The following is a 22,204-nucleotide window of genomic DNA, read 5'->3' as shown; positions in this document are numbered from 1 at the left end:
TGGGTTACACCAGGTGATGCACAGGGGTTACTCCTGGCTATGCACTCAGGAATTACTCCTGGCGGTGCTCGGGGGACCATATGGGATGCTGGGAATCAAACCTGGGTCAGCCACGTGCAAGGCAAGCGCCCTACTCGCTGTACTATCGCTCCAGCCCCCATCATAAGCATATATCTTTTTAAAATCAGCCGCACACAGGTATTCATGCCTTTTCTTTTTTAAATGCAAAGGAATTCTACTCATTAGAACTTAAAAAGAAAGGGACCTGGAAATGGCATCAAGGGCTGGAGCACTTGCTCTGCATGCAAGAGGCCTGGGTTCAATCCCTACATCAAATAGTCCTCTAAGTAACACTGAGAACAGAACTGAGAGTAGCCCATGAGCACCACACTAGCCAAAAAAAAAGAGAGAGAGAGAGAGAGAGAGAGAGAGAGACAGACAGACAGACAGACAGACAGACAGAGGAACAAGGAAAATCTATGAACAATCATTTTAGAAGCTATTACTTCTCCTCCATTCTCTCCCTTCCCCACAATGATTTTTCCTTTCCCTTCTCTGTACCTGCTGAGATGTAAGGAACATTTTCCTTCAGGTTAGCTCCTGTAAGTTCAACTCCCCCACACTGATGCAAAACAAGACAATGAGCCAAGTGTATGGAATCACTGCAGACAAATCCCTAAGGAGCAGGAATGCTCAATTAAAATGAGCGGGACAAGAGGTTGGGGGCCGGGTAGAGGGAGAAATGCTTGGTTCCATGGCAGACACAGAGTTTGTGATACACTGAGCCACCTCAGCCCCCCTCAGTCCCCATGTCCTACAGCCTAGTAAAGGATGTTCTGCCATGAGGCTGGGTTCATGGGAACACAAACAAGACAAGACTCTAACCTGGAGTCCAGACGAGTGATCCGGAGCCATCCATCTCCCACAGTGCATTGCTTCTTAGTTGTTTATGGTTTGGGGGCCACACTTTGGGGCACTGGGGGACTATTCCCAGCCCAGTGCATGGGTGGTTGGTTCTAGTGATGATTGGGGTTGAATGTGGGGCAAAGAAACCGTGCAGACAATATTCCCCATACTCTCTCTATACTTTTGGGCATTTTAGCTTGCAACACAGACACTGAGAGGTGATCATGTTTGGTCCATTATCTACTTTCGGCATGCATCTCCCATCCCAACTGGTTCCTCCAGCCATCATTTTCTTAGTGATCTCTTCTCTATTCCATCTGCTTTCTCCCCTCTGCTCATGAAGCAGGCTTCCAGCTATGGGGCAGTCCCCCTGGCCCTAGTATCTACTGTCCTCGGGTGTCAGCCTCATGTGATGTTATTATATTGTCTGCCATGGAGGCAGGGGGAGGGTGGGAAAGGGGGTTATACCTGGGATATCGGTGGTGGGGAATGTGCACTGGTGGAGGGATGGGTGTTTGGTGTTTGTGAGATTGTAACCCAAACATGAAAGCTTGTAACAATCTCACGGTGATTTAACAAAATTAAAAAAGAAAAGAGAAACCATGCATAGCAAGCACCCCAGACCTCTGAGCCTTTTCCCTCGCTAGAGCACTGCACCTTCCTTGCACATCGCTGGGCCAAGTGTCCATGCTGCCTTCATCTGTTCTACTTTCACCTGTCAACCTTTTGTTCTCTTCACACTCAAAGAGCTAAGTGACCACTGACCGCTTCCAATGGGCTCTCCCTCTGAATTACCCCTCCCCCACCCAGTTTTCTTTTAGTCCTCACTAAAGTTACATATTTTGCCCACACAGTGTAATGAGGCAAGTGCAGAGCGCGTCTGCAAGGTTTTGAGATTGTGGCCGACAGAGACATTAGTGATTTGTTGCTTTTATTACTAATGAGGAATGGGTTTGCCTCGGTGGCTATCTAGTTCAGCCTTGGAAAAAGGCTTCTTGGTTTCACAGTGTATCTCAAAGGGGTGGGGGTGGGGTGGGGTGGAGGATTCGAAATAAAATCCTAACTCTAAAACTCTTCACAACTGAGTGAACACTCATTTACAAAAAGCTTAGAAGGAGACACACTTCCATATTAAAATATGGAAACCCAATACCACTTTTTTCCAGAACCCGGCAGCTCCAGAGGAATGAAACAAAATAGTTAGCACAGCGGGGAGGGCGTTTGCCTTGCACTCGACCGACCCGGGTTCGATTCCCAGCATCCCATATGGTCCCCTGAACACCGCCAAGAGTAATTCCTGAGTGCAAAGCCAGGAGTAACCCCTGTGCATTGTCGAACGTGACCCAAAAAGAAAAAAAAATAATTACAGTCTAAGAATAGGGGTAGATCTCCCGCTAAAGTGCAGGATGTAGGTGGGCACGGCCATGAAGGGGATGGAGGACAAGCTGTTTGTCCTAGAGGATCCTGAGATCTAAAGAGTCGTATCCTCAGAGATGAGTTAACCAACCCACACAGCAGAATTTAAGAAAGGCTGCCCTTGAACTTAGCAATGAGGGTTACTATGCCTAGTACTCAGTTATTATTTTTAAGATTAAGTATTCCTGTTTGGTACAACAGGAATGGGCCTTAAGAAACTTGTGTTAAGTGAATTAAGTCAGATGGTTACTTAATTTATGTAGCAAAGACATATATTAAATGATTTCACCCATAGGTGGGAGATAAAAAATATAAACAAAATTGGGCCAAAGTGATAATACAGCACAGGGCACTTGCCTTGCATGCAGCTGACCCAGGTTCAATTTCCAGCACCCGATATGGTCCCCCAACTCCACCAGAGTGATCCCTGAGCACAGAGCTGGGAGTAAACCCTGTGTGCTGCTGAGTATGACCCACAAACCAAAAGAAAAAATATACATAAATAAATGACAATGAAAAGAAAGCATGTGCTACAGAAAAAGTGATGGTTAGCAAACAGAAGAAAGTGGACAAACTTGGGGGGAGGAAGGAAGCCAGACTTCCAGTGATGAACACAAGTCTTTCTTAAGAACACTTCACCAACTCTATTTAAATAAGCTAACTAATAAATGAATAAATGTAGACATAGAATATATCCAATATAATATACACATAATACCCATGATACCAGTGTACATTACTATATATAATAACCCTCGACATTTTAAATAAAATGCAGAATGAGAATGAAGTACATCTGAAAATGTTATAAACTAATTTTACCTCTGTCACTGTCACTGTCATCCCGTTGATCATCGATTCGCTCGAGCGGGCACCAGTAACAACTCTATTGTGAGACTTGTTTTACCTCAATTAAAAAAAAATTCCTGGCAAATAATGGTCTTTTTCAAGGGTATTGTGTGGAATAAAGAAGAAATATCAAAGGGCTCTATTTACCAGGAAGTCTCATTATTTACCTTTAGGAAAAAGAAGCTTTGAACAGACTGTCAGGATTCGCTCTCAGGAGGATGAGTCCGAGTGATGGAAGAATCCCACCTGTGCATGGCCCACCTCCATATCTTCTTTCCATACCCCTGCACTTCATGCATGGACAGAAAAATGCTAAAACCCTCCTTCATGTTGACAGTTTCTTCCCAAGTCCCCTTTAAGTCCCAGCTGCCAGCCCCCAGCACGTGGCTCCCGCCCCCAACTTGCTCACCTTTCCCTTGGCAAAGCCTAGGGTTCCTGAAGCTCATGAATTAGCTAGCCAGTAGGTAGCCTGATCCCTGTTTTTCTGCACACCCCCCGCCCCGTGACAGGGCACGGGCACCCGGCAGCCGGCTCTGAGTCCTGGGCTGCCGGCCAGGGGCAGTCCCGCCAAACTCAGGCAGGACGTGTTTGTTTTAGCGAAGTGCGGGGATGAAAGGCATCCTGGAAGTTCAGGCCGTTCATTAATTACTGATAATTGAGGGCTTGTTCTCAAGCATGATTCCTTTGAAAGTACTTTCCACCAAACAGGGGACGGCCACTGAGACAGCCGATGCTCAGGAACCTGCTCCCAGGATAGTTTCCTCTCTGGGACCTGAGAATCTGGGCGGCTCTGGCCCTTTCCTCCGGGGTCGCTCCCACCCTTGCCTTCGAGCTGCAGGAGCAGGGAAAGGGCTCTGGATTCGTGTGTGTGTGTGTGTGTGTGTGTGTGTGTGTGTGTGTGTGTGTGTGTGTGTACACCTGACCCTTTTCAGCTCGGTGGCCAATGGGAAAACACGAGGGAGAGATTAGCAGGACACCGGACACTCCTTACCCCGCCTCCTGGGCTGCCCACACCAGGAGCTGCCCACGCCTCCTGGGCACAGCTGCTGCCCAGTGGGGCCCTAAACAACAACACGGGGTGTGAAGGCCCAGGGGCGCTTCGGGATTGACCAAGAGGAAACACATGTTGCACAAGATACAATCTTGTTGGTACAGTTGTCAGCGAAGGGAACTCCCACAGCAAAGGGCATAAAACCATCCGGGCCAGTCTGGGGCGGTTCACTGAGCCGGTCGGGTGCCAGGGAGCCGAGCAGAGCCCAGCCCGGCCCCACACACAGATGGGACCATGAACTGCAGCCGCGGTTTCAGCCAGACCCCCTCGGGGTCCCTCCCCAGCGGCGCAGGAGGTAGCAGGGGCCGGCCAGGGAGCTGCTACCCTCGGCCTCCCAGCGTGCATGGAGGTGCCGGGGGCGTGCGCATCTCCCTCTCCTTCGCCCAGCCAAGCTGCCTGCGCCCTGGGGGGCCGTGGGGGTCAGGAAAAGGCGGGTCCCTTCTAGGTGGAAATGGCAAGGAGACCATGCAGAACCTCAATGATCGTCTGGCCTCCTACCTGGACAAGGTACGAGCCCTGGAGGAGGCCAACACGAAGCTGGAGAGTCGCATCCTAAACTGGCACCAGCAGAGAGAGAGCGACAATAAACAAGATTACTCCCAGTACGAGGAAAACATCAGCCGCCTGCAGGAGCAGGTAAGATCCCGGGTAGCCCTGAGGATTCTAAAGGGTTGCAAAAGGGCTGCTTTTCTCTGGGATCCAGAGAGAGAGAGAGAAGGCTGGGCAAAAGACAATTTTCAGGGAAATGGCAAAAAGCTCAAAAGAACTGTGCACCAGTATTTAAGGATCTTTTCTTATTATGCCTTCCATTTGGACTTGGGAAAGTCTGTTATGTATATGCGTATTTCTATACATGAATGATGGGGTAGATGAAGACAGTAGAAAATACAGAAACATTTTAGAGGGTTTTCAAAATAAGCTTCTTGATTTTTCACACACACCCCTGAATAATATCTGAGGACCAGCCTCCATGAAGAATCTTTTTAGTTGTTGCTGGTTGCTGTTTGTTTATAAAGGCTGTGGCTGTGGCATCCCGCACCCATCCCCATTAATTCATTTTTTGAGGATTTTGTTTATTTCTTTGTATGTGCTTTTTTTGGGGGGGGATTGGGGCCACACCTGTCCATGCTCAGGGCTTCCTCTGTGCTCAGGGGGCACTCCTGACAGTGCTCAGAGGACCATATGGGATGTCAGGGACTAAGTCCCGGTGAGCTGAAAGCAAGACAAGTGACCTACCCACACAACTATCTCTCCAGCCTCTCTGCAAGATCATTTTGACCCAGTGATGTAACAGAAACGATTGGGTCAGTGCTCAACATCCGTGCTCAGAGTACCAAGTGCAGAAGCCTTTGCTTTCTCTGTACTTCAGTCCTGCCGCTCTTCACCCCCATGTCATTCTGGAGACATGTGATCCTCCACCATCACAAAACTGAATAGTATTGTTTTGATGAGCTGTCACCCCACAGCCAGCCATTTCATTGTGATGCCCCTACAGATCTCTCACGGGCTCTTGGAAGCTGTGAGTTCCAGCTACTCACAACTCAGACTGATTGCTCTAGCACTATCGTCCCGTTGTTCATAGATTTGCTCGAGCGGGCACCAGTAACATCTCCATTGTGAGACCTGTTACTGTTTTTGGCATATTGAATACGCCACGGGTAGCTTGCCAGGCTCTGCCAAGATACTCTCAATAGCTTGCTGGGGAGAATTCTAATAATAATATAATTAAAACAGTATTAGAATTCTAATAATATTAGCCTTATTTTGGACCCTTAGAGTTATGTTGGATTATGAGGACTTTGGCCAAAAGAATAAATAAAATTTCAATGAAATGTTTTTAAACATAGACTTTTCCCTTCTGAGATACCCAGTTATATTGGCTAAAAGATATGAACACCAGTCATCTTGTAGGTTATGTTTCAAAATTAAATAGCTTTTTTCTTCTATAAAGTGACTCCTGAAAAATCCCCTGTAAGATGCATTTCACCTATTCTAGAAAGACCAGCACAGATTTCCAATATTTATGGAATAATATTTCTCAATGTTCCATCAGCCTGGCTTGAATGTAGGAAGAACCAATCAAGATAATATAAATATGTCCTCATAATGAACCCTAATTATTGAATAATCAACCTAATAACTGACTGTGTAATTACTTTAACTATATAGTACCTGGTTGTCTTAAAAAAAATGACTCAACAAACTTCACCACAGTGTTTTTTATTAATAAAGTTTCTTTTGTTTTGGAATGGAAAAGAAAGATTTTTTAAATGATTGGCTGAGAATACAACCGCTATAAGAATGTAAGGTTAGGGGCCAGTTTGATATAGAACGGGTAGGGCATTTGCCTTGCACTTGGCTGACCCAGGTTCAATCCCTACAACCCATATGGTCCCCCAAGCAAAGCTGGGAGTAATTTCTGATTGCAGATCCAGGAGTAACCCCTGAGCATCCCTGGGTGTGACCCAAAAAGCAAAAAAAAAAAAAAAAAGAATGTAAGTTAGACCCGATGAAATAATTCATTAACAGACAGCAGAAAGGCGAGGGAAATGCTGATTGAGCACTTGTACACCAACTGCCAATGCGGGGGTTGAATCGATGGTGTCCCATACTTTCTACAGTGGTCCAAGCACATCTACCTCAATTCTCACAATAAACCTGTAAAGATATGAAAGTGATGAAATGTGAGATACGCGTCCAAAGCACCAGCAAGAGGTGAAGTCAAGATTCAACCCAGGTCTATTTCCAGTGGCCTCATAATTACCACAGAGCACGGCGCTGACGAGTTGACCCCATTTTCAAATGACATTTATTTATCAGTAAAAATAATGCTTTCTAGTTTCACTGTTTAATGTGTAGTACATGTACATATACATCATGCCATTCTGTGAAGCAAGTCTTCTGGGGGGATATTTTGGATTAAAGTCACACTCGGTGCTCAAGGGCTACTCCCAGCTCAAGAGTTGCTTCCAGTAGTGCTCAGGGAACCATATGGTCTGGAGTTAAAATCCAGGACTCCTGTGTGCAGTGCATGTGCTCCGGTCTAATGAGTAATCTTCCAGACCCAAATAGGTCTTTTTCCACCCCCAATTTATAGATGAGTAGACCAAGGGATACCCTAACTTCTTGGAAACATAATTGAGAAAAACGAGGTTGTGCCACACAACAGAGGAGCATTTTGCCCTCCTCCAAGGCAGCCCTGGATCCTGACATACAATAAGACGTGTCTCAGCTTTGAATTACATTCTTTCATGAATTTCTTGTTTTGGCTTATGAATCCTCTGTGTTTGAGGAAATTTTTGGAGTTGAGACCGTATATCCAGTCTCCCCTGTGGAGAGGTAAATACACGGAAACCAAAGAAATACTCCAGTTTCCCTGGGTGACCCGTTCCTGGGCCTTGAGGAGTGCTCTCAGTAGAAAAAGCAAATCCTACACACCCACACTCCAGGGACATTCAACATTATTTCAAAGATTTCAAGAATGCAGCTCAAAACTAAATCCAATCCTTTTGAAATACTGAACTGAACTTTTTAAAAATTAATTTATTCTTTTATTGAATCACCGTGTGGAAAGTTACAAAGCTTTCAGGTTTAAGTCTCAGTTATACAATGCTCAAACACCTATCCCTTCACCAGTGCACATATTCCACCACCAAGAATCACAGTATACTTCCTCCCTTCCCCCCACTTCCCCAGCCCCCCACCCCACATGTGTAACTGGTAAATTTCACTTTACTTTGATTATATTCAATATTTCAACAAAAAACTCACTTTTATTGATTTGGAGTTTCTCCCTCCTAAAGTCGATCTGCTGAAAAGAAAGCATTTGATAATTTGTTTTCCATTGCTGAGAATGAAGAGATATGAGGTCAAGAGGCCACACTAGCAGCCCCATGAACTGAACTTTTTGCTCTGTGATATCAGGATATCAGAATGAACCTCAATGGCACTATATTTGGCATTCAAGTTTGCAGGGGGAAAAATTCTGTTTTCCTCTTTCTAGAAGGATATTACACATCCTGGAGCAATGAGACTGTACTAATAATCCAACTCAATCCTTTCAAAAGTATGGACTTGGAGCCTCAGGGAGAACCCCGGTGATTCATGACAACATAATTTATGCAAAACCCTTGCCTTGTACATTCTTTCTCAAGCTGACCATGTCTAGTCCTATGTCGAGGAAGTAGTAGCAGCTTCTTAATATTGTAACCTGACAAGTGGGAAATAATTTCAGGTTTTAAATATACAGTGGTTCACCTGCATTTCTGAACTCACCACTTGGTGCTATGAGAATGCTGATTGAGAGAATCAGACTCTTGCTTGAGGTGGACTTTGCAATGGTTAAATTATTAATTTCATTTAGAGCAAAATCTAATCAGCCAACAGTGCATGGTTTGGATTTTCTGAGTGCACAGTTGATACCTTGGTACATATGTCAGAGAATAAGTTTCAAGAGGCCCCAGGCTTTAGTGAGTATACTATTTCCCATTTCCCGTAAGTTTAGAAAATGTCAAGAATAAAGATTCTGGGGAAATAGATAAGAAAATCCCATAGATGATGGTTGGAGGGATGCCTCGGGATGGGAGATGTATGCTGAAAGTAGGTAAAGGACCAGATATGATGGCCTCTCATTATCTGTATTGGAAACCATAATACCCATAAGTAGAGAGAGAGTAAGAGGGAAATTGTCTCCCATAGAAGCAGGAAGAGGGGTGGAATGGGGTGGTGGGGGAGGGATACTGGGGACATTGGTGGTGGAAAATGTACACTGGTGGAGGGATGGGTGTTCAATCATTGTATGACTCTGAAACTCAAACATGAAAATTTTGTAACAATAGCTCATGGTGATTCAATAATAATAATAATAATAATAATAATAACAATAATAAAAAGTCCCATAGAGAGCACTAAGAAGGATGATCAGGAAGTACCCGAAGAATCCTTTCTTCACAGCAACGTGGTAGTCCTAGTAAAATTCAGAATCTACCAGGGAAGAGAAAGTAATTTGGCAGGGATAAACAGTTTAGTAGTCTCCCAGCTTAAATAGCAAGAGTTTAAAATACATCTCACCACAGCGGGGCTAGAGCCATAGCACAGCGGGTAGGGCATTTGCCTTGCACTTGGCCAACCGGGGTTCGATTCCCAGCATCCCATATGGTCCCCTGAGCACCGCCAGGAGTAATTCCTGAGTGTACAGCCAGGAGTAACCCCTGTGCATCTCCGGGTGTGACCCAAAAAGCATAAATAAATAAATAAATAAATAAATAAATAAATAAAATAAAAATAAAATGCATCCCACCACAGAAACCCTGGAATTTTTGTGATACAGACATCTTCCGCCATTCAGCTCCTGGGTGCTAGGCCAGACCCTGTTCTCCAATTCCAGACTCAGTGTTGACCCAACAGCAAGTTATTTAAGTCCTGCTATTGTGCATTCATGATCCCAGATTCCTTGCAGTCAGTGGAGCTGAAATAGGATCTGATTTCTTAAAAGGAGCCATTGTCTCAAGGCATAACTTTGTCCTAAGAAAAATCCTCTCTAAATAAAGAGATCATTTATGTAAATACCATGGGAATGTCACAAGCTTCTCTGGTTCCAGTTAAATTAAAGACGTTTAGAGCAAGGTCCACAAAGGTCACTGGTGTCTAGGGTAAACCCCTTCTTGAGTAAATGCAGAGACTGAAGCCCACATCCTGGAGTGAAGATCTCAAGCGAACACTGATGATCCGTTACTAGAAGTAAAAGGAACTCATGCAGGTCTCAGGAGAGCGATACTTGGCACGTAAATCATTTTGTACTTTTGACACTGAGACCTCTCCACCTCATTTTCCAGAACAGTGATAAACATGTGCACTCTTTCTCTGATGAAAACTACCTAAAAGTGTTTGTGAATTATGTATGTCCACACAATTTTCAGGTGGAAATTTCCAACGGTCCTTTGGCTTTTAAAGTTTAAAAAGTTGGCATATAAGATGCCCGAGCCCAGGTGCTGCTTGTGCCCAGTGTGTCACATGTGTCACCCACATGTCCCCTCTTGAGATGTGTACTTTCATGCTTTCATTCCTATTGCTGGGGTGTGGGGGGGCTCTCCCCGAATTCTCTAACAAGCGATTTACTCTCTCTCTCACTCTCTCTCTCTCCCTCCTTCCCCTTCCTAAACACCTCCAAATAAAAATCTGTTTTTACTTCAAAATAAATAAATAAATAATGTTTAAAAAGTTGATAAAGATCTAGTGAAAGTCTTTAACTGGAGGCTTTGCCATAAAATGTATTAAGCAGTTTCATTAATAATTATATCAGCTAATGTTTTAATAGTTATAATTGAGACAATCTCATTATGGCATAAGTTAAAAACATATGCATGCCTATGAGTTCTGTGTCTGACTATAGTCACTTTGGGTAGGAAAATAATGATGGTGTGTGATGACTATTATAAAATGCATTAAAAATTCACCTGACAAACTAATGTTAGTGATACTTTATGTCAGTGATACTTTGTATCTGTGAGACTTTGTATCAGTGATACTTTGTTCTTTATCACTGATCAGAAACACAAATGCTATCACAGGAAACAATTATGTTCATCTGAAATAATTATTGCGCTTTAGCAGAGCCAGACTAATTTCACAACAAGGAAAGTGTCAGACTCTCCGTTTAACATCTTCAGCAGTGGAGGAGCTGGAGCGAAGTATTCAGGCCTGTATTGAACAGGGAGAGGCCTGCTGCATCCTATCTCTCCTCCTTTCTGTGAGCCATCCTGTCCAACACAGCATAATTCTGTCTGCTAAACCCAGTGTAAGAAAAGACAGAGGAACTGGTCAAAGACCTCATCCCTGTGGTAAAGTGATTCTTAGTCTTTGCACTTAGTATGTGCTCAATAAATGCTAGGAACTTGATGGTTCCTTGTGCTGCTGCCAGAAACAGAGATTATGGTCCTATATCCCAGAGACTAGAGCACAGAAAGGCAGCTCTCTGGGAGTGTGTCCAACAGAAATGACTCCTGGTGCCTATTTTTTCAGATAGTGGATGGCAAGCAGACCAACGCGCATATTATTCTTCTTATCGACAATGCCAGGATGGCAGTTGATGACTTCAGCCTCAAGTAAGCAACTTCATCATAGTGCCGTGGGGGCTGGTTTTGTTTGGGGGTTTGCTCTTTCTTTTATCTTTGATTGGGATAAGTATCACACAGCTGGATGTTCTTGGGAGCTATTCCTGGCTCTGTGCTCAGGAGTTACTCCTAGTAGTGCTTAGAGTACCAGAGATAGAACCGTGATCAGCCACATGCGAGGCAAGCACCTTACCTGCTGCATTATCTCTCTTGAACTTTGATTTTGTCCTTATTTGCAGAAGGAAAATTTATCCTGCTATTACCCTTGTAAAACTTACTAACAGAGACTATAAATGTATAATAATAATGCATGGCTGGTTTTCAAACACTGAATATAACAGTATAATATAATAGTATACAGATTTATGTATGAAGCAAGAATCAGATGATATTTAAGAGTTCATTATTTTTAGGGGTGATAACTTTTATATTCATTTATAATAGTTTTTTCTTAAAATACATTTTTCTCAAGTATTTAGGGATACAAATATAATGTATATCAGTTACTTTATATAAAATACAGGGCATACTATCTATAAAGTCAATGACAACAGTTACTGAATCTAAGCAGTGGGTACATGACTATTACTTGATTAAAATAAAATTTGAGCCACCACCATTGGAAAAAAACTGCAGGTAACAGTCATACAAAGGATATATAACATGTTTTTATTTACTCCCCAAGCCCTAAAAATGAGACACATCTCTGAGATGAATCCCTGCAAAGCCCTTCCCAAACAAGTTATTCTTATCCCCTCCTTCTGACCAAAGGTATGAAAATGAACATTCCTTCAAGAAAGACCTGGAAATTGAAGTTGAGGCTCTCCGAAAAAACTTGGATGATCTAACCATTGTCACAACTGACCTGGAACAGGAGGTTGAGGGAATGAGGAAAGAGCTCATCCTCATGAAGAAGCGTCATGAGCAGGTAAGTCTCCTCAGGCGCCCCTGAAAACCAGCACAGCTGCTGATATGCCCAGCTCAGTTGATGCAGTAACCATGCAGGAAGCCACCTCTGAGATTTCCAGTGCTGTAGTCCTTCAAACAGTAAGTTGGAGGGAACCACAAGAGTATCTCATTTTTCCAACTTCAAGTGTCTTGACTCACGCATCAACATACAACAGTCAAAACACAATTGACAATAAATTGGCCAACAATTTTGTGAACAGGCAATGTTTGCCAAGACTCATTTATTAACATGATATTTCTTAATGTGTGAGATTAAGCTTCCTTCATGAGCCTGATATGCTGCAAATTGGGGGTCTATAGAATAAAAAAGACTCTTCCACTGAGCAAGGTAAATATGACTAGAGGCAACATTAAGAATCCAAATTTCCAGGTCTGGAGGGATAGAAAAGGGATTAAAGCACTTGTTTTGCATGTAGCCAACCCCAGTTCAATTCTTGGCATTATATATGGTCCCCAAGCCTCATCAGGATTATTTTTGAGTACAGATCTAGGAATAATCTTTGAACATAACCAGGTATGTTCCCAAAATTTAAAAATAAACAAAGAATCCTAATTTCAAGAGTCATTAAAACAAATCAAAACAAACAAAAACTCTTAACTTCCAGAAGCCTTTAACTGACTTTTATAAAGTTACCGTCCATCACATTGCTAAGCAACACCAAAAAATCTTACTTTCTGATCAGCTGGTTAGACTCATTATGAGTTTAAACTTTTCTGTGGTTTCTTAGCTTTTATGATATATCAGTCCTATAAAGTTAAAATGCCTTGACAAAGATTTTAAAAACCTTTACAACTTTTGACTTTGGGTGACTGAACTTGTTCCCAGACCTCTGGTCTAGAAGCTGAAATGCTCAATTGTGTTATCATTTCCCAAGAACTTTTGCCAAAGAATTTTTGACATGCTAAGGAATCATGGTTCTTTGAGAAATGTCTCCAACCAGGAATTAAGTCGGTAATCACAGAGACCTGTCTGACACTAATCTTGATTTTATAAAAACTTACTTTAAAGGAGGGAGGGAACCTGTTTTGTTATCCACAAGTAATAGCTGAGAAACTTGAGTAAACTAGTGAAAGAATAGCAACCAACTATTTGTTTGAATGTAGAAACAGCTGAAACAAAGAAAGAAGAAAGAAAGGTGAAACAGGTTTGTGTCCTCTTTTGTCACCACTGGTTTGTTTTCTTTATCTGTTATTGAGCAGGAAATGGAGGAACAGCAGGTGCCAAGTGACTTCAAGGTCAATGTGAAGATAGATACAACCCCGGGGGAAGATCTAATTAAAGTCCTGGAAGATATGAGACACGAATATGAGCTTATAATAAAGAAAAAGCACCAAGAGTTAGATGCTTGGTACAAGGAGCAGGTAAAAACAAGATTCCTAGACCTCCCAAAGCTTTAATTTTCATGTGACTCCCATGCCAATGCCATCCCTTTGCCGGCCCCTTTGTCCTTTGTTTGGCCTCCTAGTCAGCAGCCATGGCCCAGGAGGTGACAAGTCCAACTACTGTGCCAAGCAACCAAAATGACATCCATGAGCTGAAACGCACTTTCCAGGCCCTGGAGATTGATCTGCAGGCACAATACAGCAGGGTGAGTATGTGCCAGGTGCAACCTCCTTCACCCAGCTTTCCTCAACCTCTCATCAGACAAGCATCCTCCTCCCATGCAACCTCTGTCACTCCCCACTTTCCTGCCAAATTTTTTGTGATAAACCGAGTATCCATGTTGTACCAGACAGTGTACTAGAGAGTTCATCAATGGCATCAGTCCTAAGAGGACAAGTAGGTCCTCATGTCTCCATTCTAGAGATAAGGGAACCAAACCCCTCCATAGTTGAGTAAGCCAAGGTCTCAAAACTAGTAAGTGGTCAGTGGTAATTGGGCAGTATTTGGTGAGTGGAGCAGCTGTAGAGTCCCATTTTCTCTATCACTATTCTATGTACTCACAATCAGGGCGCTCCCCAAATCCAAAATAAGAGAAATTTTTGCTACTGTGAAGTGGTGTCCCGACTGGCTTCAAAGAACCACTCTATGCATTATGTAGGTGTTTCGTCACCCAGAAAGTTTATAAATTCTTGAGTCAAAGTCATTTTTTGTTATCTTTTGTATTTTATAATTTAAACACTTTGTATGAGTGTCATGGCACTCAAAACTTATTTAGTATGATCAATCATTTGATTCCCTGTGTGGCCTATTTGAGTCTTATCATTCTCACTCATTCATTCATAGAATTCCCAGTGCTACTCGGTCCTAGGTCTTGGAGAGAAAATAATGAGTTCCTTTTGTGGCAGGTGCCTGTGGTAAATTAATGTTATGTTTTAGGCCTCTGTAATGATAGAGACAAAATGTGCACTGTCGAGGCAATAACCCTGAGTACAGAAATAATTACAGTGTTGGATCATTTTCAAAACATCTTAACAAAGTATTTCACAACAACCTTGTGAGGACAGCAGGGTGCATTCCCATTGCTATGCATTCTACCCTCTGATGCGGCCCTTGGCCCTGAGGACTCAGCAATACAGAAACTTTCACTCCCTAAGATTGTATATCCCATAGGTATTTGCATTCTATGTTACAGGCAGTAAAGGCACAAGTAGTCACCATGTTACATGATGAAAGAGTTCAAAGAATAGAAGCAAGGGCAAGCCACGGTGAATACTTGGCATCTTAGCTAAGTGCTCGGAAAAGGATGTCACTATTTCAGTGACCATTAAGCAAAGTCCTAACAGTGGAAAGGAATTATATTGGATGACTGTGTGAGGCGTTTTCGAGTGCCAACAGCAGACAAAGGCAGTGAGGCCCAGGTGTGCCCAATGGCTTGGTGAGACAGCAGGGAAGTCAATGAGTTTGCATGGAGTGAGCAAAAGAACAAAGAAAGAGAGACAGCTAAAGAAGAGATGGGAAAAGAAGTTGAAGCTACGGGATCACAATAGTGTGAAACTGCATGACCTTGAGCTTTAGTGAAGGGTCGAGAGGAATTTGAAACAGCAGGTACAGGACAACATTTTGAGGAGCTTGGTTGTATGGGGAAAGAAAGCAAAGAAATTGGAAACCACTGGAGGTAGATGTGACTATAGAAGAAAATTCTTAAGGCGGGTGGAATTTTTCTGTATAAAGGCTGGTAGGAGTCATTTAGGAGAGAAGAGGGTACTGAGTGGTGAATGGACAATTGCTGAGAGGGAGCACAAATGGCTTCTTTTGCAGCAACAAAGAATAAATGAGTAGATATGGGTTCTGGGGGGTGGTGGGAATATTCCAAAGAAGGTCTTGGAAGAGTCTTCCCTGAAGGTCTCCATTTTCTCAACAACAAAGCCGGAAGGCCTTGGGCTGAGGGATAAGAGGGATCAGGAGTTCAAAAGCAGAGGGAGAGATAAAATAGCCCTCTAGGCACACAGGAAGTGAGGAAACTAGAGAAATGTGTTCCCAGGCCAGGCAGGGTTAGAGCCCTTGAGAGTCAGGAGCCAGGAGAAAATAGGAGTTTCCAGCACCAGCATGAGACACTCTTGAAAATGCAGGTTTTAGTTTTTTTCCATTCTATAGAACACCATGTTTCCTTCCTCACATCTCTCTAAATTTCTTTCAATAGAAACAATTTTGTCTCTCTCTCTCTCTCTCTCTCTCTCTCTCTCACACACACACACACACACACACACACACACACACACACACTTACAAAACACAGGTTTTATTCCATAAATACAAGTGGAAAATCCAAATAGAACCAGGCTTTGCTCTGCATTCCTCTGTCTCCTAGCCCAGCAACTTCATGGCACAGATTCTAGAATATTCTTGAACAGTTCTTGAAAGAACCATTTGTTCTCATTGCCATAAAAAAAAAGAAGAAAAAGAAGAAGAAGAAGAAGAACTGAACTGCTTGAGAAGTCCTGCTTGGCTTCTTTTACCAAAGCAAAAGGCCCAGTTAAACCTGAATGTCAGATAAACTTCAATGTGTTTTCAGGATATGTGTGTCCTGTACAGTATCAGGGAGATATTCATAATGTGCTCAGGCAAAAAGAAAAATCTAGAAATCCAAGCTGGTGCCCTCCATCCCATCCGGCAGCCTCCTTTAGTCCATCTCTGAAGACATTGAGGCCAGAAACTGTTCCACTGCTGTTTGTTGCAGGAGGAAGCAGTGTAGCCCCAGAAAAGAGGTGGGAGGAACTCAGGATCAGGCAATTGAGGCCCAGTCCCCAAAGCACCTCTTAAGTCACTCCCAGATCCACCAAGAGCTCCCAGACCCAAAGTTTTCCTCTCTAGAAATCAGGCTTCAAAATCCCATCACAGCTCGGCTCAAGCCCTGAAACCTGAAAATTTGCTCTGCTTCTCATCTTGGCAGCTACCCAGGCCCTATGTGGTGGGTATTATCTCCCTATTTCACACCATTGGTGCTCACTAGTGAGTCCAGCCAGCTCGGCCTATTCTAGCTACTCCACCATCACCTCTTCTTGCATCCAGCAAACCATCAACCAAGCAATGAAAGAAAGGTCCTTTCCTCTTTCAGAAATCTGCCTTGGAAAGCATGCTGTCGGAGACCCAGTCTCGATACTCATGTCAGCTCCAGGACATGCAACGCATCATCTCCCACTATGAGGAGGAATTGCGGCAGCTCCGCCATGACCTGGAGCGACAGAACAATGAGTACAAGATCCTCCTGGGCATCAAAACCCACCTAGAGCAAGAAATTGCTACCTACCGCCAGCTCCTGGAGGGAGAAGGAGACGGGTAAGATGGGGACTGGCAGAGATGAGGATTCATGGGCAACAGCTCGCATCTGGGCATTCACCAGAAAGGTTTAAGTTGAGTTGCCCCAGAGGAGACTAAGATTTAGTTGTATTTCATGATACAGTGAGTGTGACCGAATCAGCTACTCCTACTAGAATTCTGAGCTTTGAGGTACACAGTTTAAATTTATGTTAAAGAAACTGGAGCAATAGTACAGTGGGTGAGTGCTTACCCAGCATGCAGTCAACTTGGGTTTGATCCCCAGATCCCATCTGGAGCCCCCAACCCTGTGTCCACCAGGAATGATCCCTGAGTACCAAGCCAGAAATAAGCCCTGAGTACAGCTGGGTTTGGCCCAAAGATAGATACGTAGAATAGAATAGGAAAAAATAATGTTAAAATCTCCAGAAAGAAATAATAATAGAGGTTTGACTGGGTATTTTCCATTGTAAATGCATACAGTTGATGCTCCAAACCAAAATAGGGGGTGAACATGGGGTGTAAAAATATTATTGCCTAAGTTCAGTTAGAGAAGGGATCACCAAGTAAAGGGTGCTAAGAGGATCTACTCGGGATAGGAGACGCATGCTGAAAGTAGACTATAGACCAAACATGATGGCCACTTAATACCTCTACTGCAAGCCACAACACCCAAAAGGAGAGAGGGAGCTAAAGGGAATGCCCTCCCACAGAGGTGAGGTGGGATGTGGGGACAGGGTCGAGGTGGTGGGAGGGATGCTGGGAGCATTGGTGGTGGAAAATGGACACTGGTGGAGGGATGGGTACTCAATCATTGTATGACTGAAATGCAAGCATGGAAGTTTGTAAGTATGCAATTGTACTTCATGGTGATTTACTAATTTAAAAAATTCTTAAATAATTAAAAAAAATAAAATCCAGCAAGCTCTGCTGAGCAGAGGGAACAAAATATATATGTATATATATATTTATATATATATAAAATATATATATATATAATTGCCTAAAAGCAGGAAAAAATCTGTAGAAGATTGTGATGTCAAGATATTCAGTCTTGTATTTCTGAGCATCTAGAAAAGAAGCCATATCTGTCCCCAACAAAAAAGGGTTATATATGCATTCTTTTATCCTAAAGGAAAGATTAGAGAGTCCAGATACAGTTCAACTCCTTACTGCCCAAGATACAGTTCTTTAACTCATAGGCTGTTGTTGTTGTTAATACATAAATAAAATGTTATTAGGCCAAAGTTTCGATGGTCTGATGGGAGAAGTGCACAAGTGGTTCGTCCTGAAAGAATCTGGTGGAGGTAAAATCAGCTGAGAGAAAGGACTTGTCCAACCCCAGAGTTAGTGAGAAGGAAGCATCAGAGTCTCAGTGTCCTGGAAGGTACCCCAGCAACTCATAACCCCAAGATTGCTGATCTTGGACAAGTACCCTCTTGAAGAGCTAGGAATTTACAAGCAGTCAAAGGAAGTTGAAATGTTTTTATGATCGTTGCTAACAATAAAATGAGCTTTAACATTTATCACTTTTATAGGACAATGGAGAAATCCAAGTCAAGCATGAAAGGTAAAAAAAAATTCTTTTACAGTTTGACTCTACCTTTTCTTCCTTAATGAATCAGCACATTTATCTATTCTGTAGCATGTATAATCCTAAATATGCTCCCAAATGTCCTGGATTCATTTTTTATTTTGCTCCCCAATGATCAGGAGTTTGAATTAATTTGACAAATTAGATAATGATAGAATAAAACGTGCTTTCAAGGTTGTCCCCAACAATATGTGTGAAAGCTCTGCAAGTTGTAAAGCTGAACAAAATTATCATTTCTATAATGATATCCCATTAACTTATGGGGAAGTCATAAGTCATTTTACATTCAGTTCCAAAACTATTCTGTTGAACACTAAATGTTCCATGAGATATTAATTGTGGATTATGAAAGACATGTTCTCTGTCAGATACCTTTGGAAATACCATACATCACCGCCCTTTTCATGAACTGTCATGTCACATTTTAGTCTTTTAGATATTGGGTAGAGGTGGGAATTGGAGCAAGCAAGAAGAAAACTTTCAGTTTGTTTAACCCAATATTCTTAAGTTACTTTGAGTATAAACCTTATTTCCTCAGACTGCCTTTAACATCTCAGGTAAGAGTCATAATAAATCAGTCTGGGGAAAGGAACACTTTCATTTGTGGGGGGCCACAAATGAATCTGAGTTTGGGGGCCCTAATGATACTACAGAGGGTAGGGCACTTGCCTTGCACACAGCTGACCGGGGTTCAATTCTTGACACTTCATACTGTCAGGAATTCATATTCAATTCCTGACAACCCAATCCCACCAGGAGTAAGTCCTGAGCATTGCCAGGTCTGGCCCAAAAACGAGAGAGGGAGAGAAAAGAAAGAAAGAAAGAAAGAAAGAAAGAAAGAAAGAAAGAAAGAAAGAAAGAAAGAAAGAAAGAAAGAAAGAAAGAAAGAAAGAAAGAAAGAAAGAAAGAGAGAGAGAGAGAGGGAGGGAGGGAGGGAGGGAGGGAGGGAGGGAGGGAGGGAGGGAGGGAGGGAGGGAGGGAGGGAGGGAGGGAGGGAGGGAGGAAGGAAGGAAGGAAGGAAGGAAGGAAGGAAGGAAGGAAGGAAGGAAGGAAGGAAGGAAGGAAGGAAGGAAGGAAGGAAGGAGGGAAGGAGGGAAGGAGGGAAGAGAGAAGGAAGGAAAGAAGGAAGGAAGGAAGGAAGGAAGGAAGGAAGGAAGGAAGGAAGGAAGGAAGGAAGGAAGGAAGGAAGGAAGGAAGGAAGGAAGGAAGGAAGGAAGGAAGGAAGGAAGGAAGGAAGGAAGGGAGAAATTTGAGTTGGAGAAAACACCACAGATTAGCTGCTCTAATTTCTGTCTAAACAAATGGTACCTTTGCCTCTCCCCACCCAGATGTGGTGTTGGAGATTCCACCCCATTCGTAGGGTGGCACAATGTACTAAAGGACCCATACTTCCTTCTTGGCTAGAGTCAGTTTGCCGATATGGCAAAGGGTGTATATTGAAACAAACCAGATTGAAACAAAACCAAAACAACTGTGCCCATGAGAAAGTGCCTATGAGAGATTCCCTGGCATCTCACTTAGCTCTCACATGGTTTCTTCTTCAGATCTTAAAATGAAGAGCTCAGCATGTAAACTCCTAGAAACTGTGGGGCAAGTGCTACCAGGCCCACATAAGCAGACTAGACTCTGTTTTAGACAGGCCTGGATAAAGACCTTGGTCTTGAGGACCCTATTCAGTTATTCTTGCTTCCTGGAAGGTATTAGAAAAGTCCGTTCTGCAGTGAGAGATCACTTTCACTTTCCACAGAGCTCACCACGATCATTGCTTGGTGATCAATCGGAGGTACAGAGAACCTGCCAATCAATACCAAAGAAAGAAACAAAGGATGGGTACATGCAGGTGGGGCGTGGGAGCAAAGACATAGCAGTGACTCTTTCTTCCTCTTTTCCTCACCACCTGCAGCCCCAACGATCAAGGCCATCATGCAGGAAAGCGTCAATGGAAGAATAATTCTTTCCCAAGTGAATGAGATCCAGAAGCACTCCTGAGGCCAGCAAAAGCCTCTGCCTTTGAAAGTAAAAACTTTTTTTTAAGTAAAAACTTTTTCTTCCAATGCATCATCTTTGCCCAGACACGAATGGGTGAATCCTAAGACATTCTTGGGGTTATCAAAGTCAGAATCTTCTGTTCCCTAATGGTCTTAATGTACTGTTGTATTTTTGTTGGAATCAAAGATTGAGCTGATGAGTTTAAAGCCTTCCTTGGCTAAAGCATTCTTCAGAGGGCTTTAGTTTTGTGCATTGTTTTGTAACCAATAAAATTCTACCCTACTTTACCCTGTCTTTTTTTATGTTGTAAGTCAAGACAAGGTCTTATTCTCACAAGGGGTCCTGGGATTGTTGTTCATGAAAAGACCAAAGGGAACTAAGTGTTTGAATATGCACAGCCAAACAGTAAGAAAAATTGTTGCTCTGTCCCATGCTCCTCACACTGGACAGTAGGTAGGGAAAAAGAAATCCAAATTGGGGTCTGAGAAATCCACACTGAGCCTGTGAGATGGCCAAAGTGAAAATTAAATCGTAAGGGCCTTTAAAGAGTTAAATCTAGGAAGGAAATTCAAGGTGTGTGTGTGGGGGGGGGGGGTTGGAGGGAGTGGGGGTATGAATCCTCATTACAAATACAAAGACCTTAGATACAAGGGCCAGGAGGATTGCCCCATAGCTGGAAGCCTGCTTCATGAGCGGAGGGGAAAAGGCAGATGGAATAGAGAAGGGATCACTAAGAAAATGATGGCTGGAGGAATCAATCGGGATGGGAGATGTGTGCCGAAAGTAGATAATGAACCAAACATGATGGTCTCTCAGTGTCTGTGTTGCAAGCCATAATGCCCAAAAGTAGAGAGAGAGTATGGGGAATATTATCTGCCATGGAGGCAGGGGGAGGGTGGGAAAGGGTGGGTATGCCGGGATATTGGTGGTGGGGAATGTGCACTGGTGGAGGGATGGGTGTTTGATCATTGTGTGATTGTAACCCAAACATGAAAGCTTGTAACTATCTCACAGTGATTCAATAAAAAAAAATTTAATGCAAAGACCTTAAAAGGGGAAGTGACTTATCCAATATCTGAATTTTGAATACTGGGATCCAGAGTATTATTTTGGACTGTTGTAGAGGCTAAAGGATAGAGGCATGTCTGCCTTTTTCTCTCATTATAACTTTGTGGACGTTTGTTCCCAGGCAGATTTAGAGGAGCCAGCAGTAGGAAAAGAAGAGATAAAATGAGTTTATTAAGACAACATCAATGTTGCACATGGAATTATCAAATATTAACAATTTAAGGGAGCAAAGAAATAGGTGGTCAAACGTTTCCATTTTATAGGTAAATTGAGACCAGAGGATGAAGCTACTTATTACCCAACACTCGCTGGAGTACTGCAGCTTCTTTTGCTATTGTTCTCACAAGAACTGCTGAACTCAATGTGGGCAGGATTTGGCTCATTGTCGTTCTACACAGTGGCAATACTCAGTGTGCTTTTTTCTCTGTGCTTTAAAAATCTCTTGGAACATAGTTCTTTTAATCATTTCTGACCCAGGTATCTTTTTTTTTCTTTTTAAACTTTTTTATTGAGTCACCATGTGGAAAGTTACGAAGTTTTCAGGTTTAAGT

At 42.9% G+C, this 22,204-nt stretch overlaps 1 protein-coding gene across 1 annotated transcript; it reads left to right on the top strand.

Moving 5' to 3' along the window:
- The first annotated feature begins 4,456 nt into the window (after positions 1-4,456).
- KRT23 (keratin 23) lies at positions 4,457-20,624 on the top strand. The gene is made up of 8 exons (XM_055133420.1): positions 4,457-4,858; positions 11,243-11,325; positions 12,106-12,262; positions 13,504-13,665; positions 13,770-13,892; positions 16,803-17,023; positions 18,541-18,572; positions 20,500-20,624. The coding sequence occupies exons 1-8, from the start codon at positions 4,457-4,459 to the stop codon at positions 20,583-20,585; spliced, it is 1,266 nt and encodes a 421-aa protein (XP_054989395.1). The 3' UTR covers positions 20,586-20,624.
- The last annotated feature ends 1,580 nt before the right edge of the window (positions 20,625-22,204 follow it).

This window comes from Sorex araneus, chromosome 3 (genome assembly GCF_027595985.1).
Source record: "Sorex araneus isolate mSorAra2 chromosome 3, mSorAra2.pri, whole genome shotgun sequence".
NCBI lineage: Eukaryota > Metazoa > Chordata > Mammalia > Eulipotyphla > Soricidae > Sorex > Sorex araneus.
Note: the sequence above shows the minus strand (reverse complement) of the source record. Positions and strands in the feature narration are given on the sequence as shown.

Coding starts and splice junctions, on each gene's coding strand:
- KRT23 (XM_055133420.1), top strand. CDS start 4,457: ATGAACTGCAGCCGCGGTTTCAGCCAGACCCCCTCGGGGTCCCTCCCC. Junction 12,263..13,503: donor TGAAGAAGCGTCATGAGCAG/GTAAGTCTCCTC, acceptor GTTATTGAGCAG/GAAATGGAGGAACAGCAGGT. Junction 17,024..18,540: donor CTGGAGGGAGAAGGAGACGG/GTAAGATGGGGA, acceptor TCACTTTTATAG/GACAATGGAGAAATCCAAGT.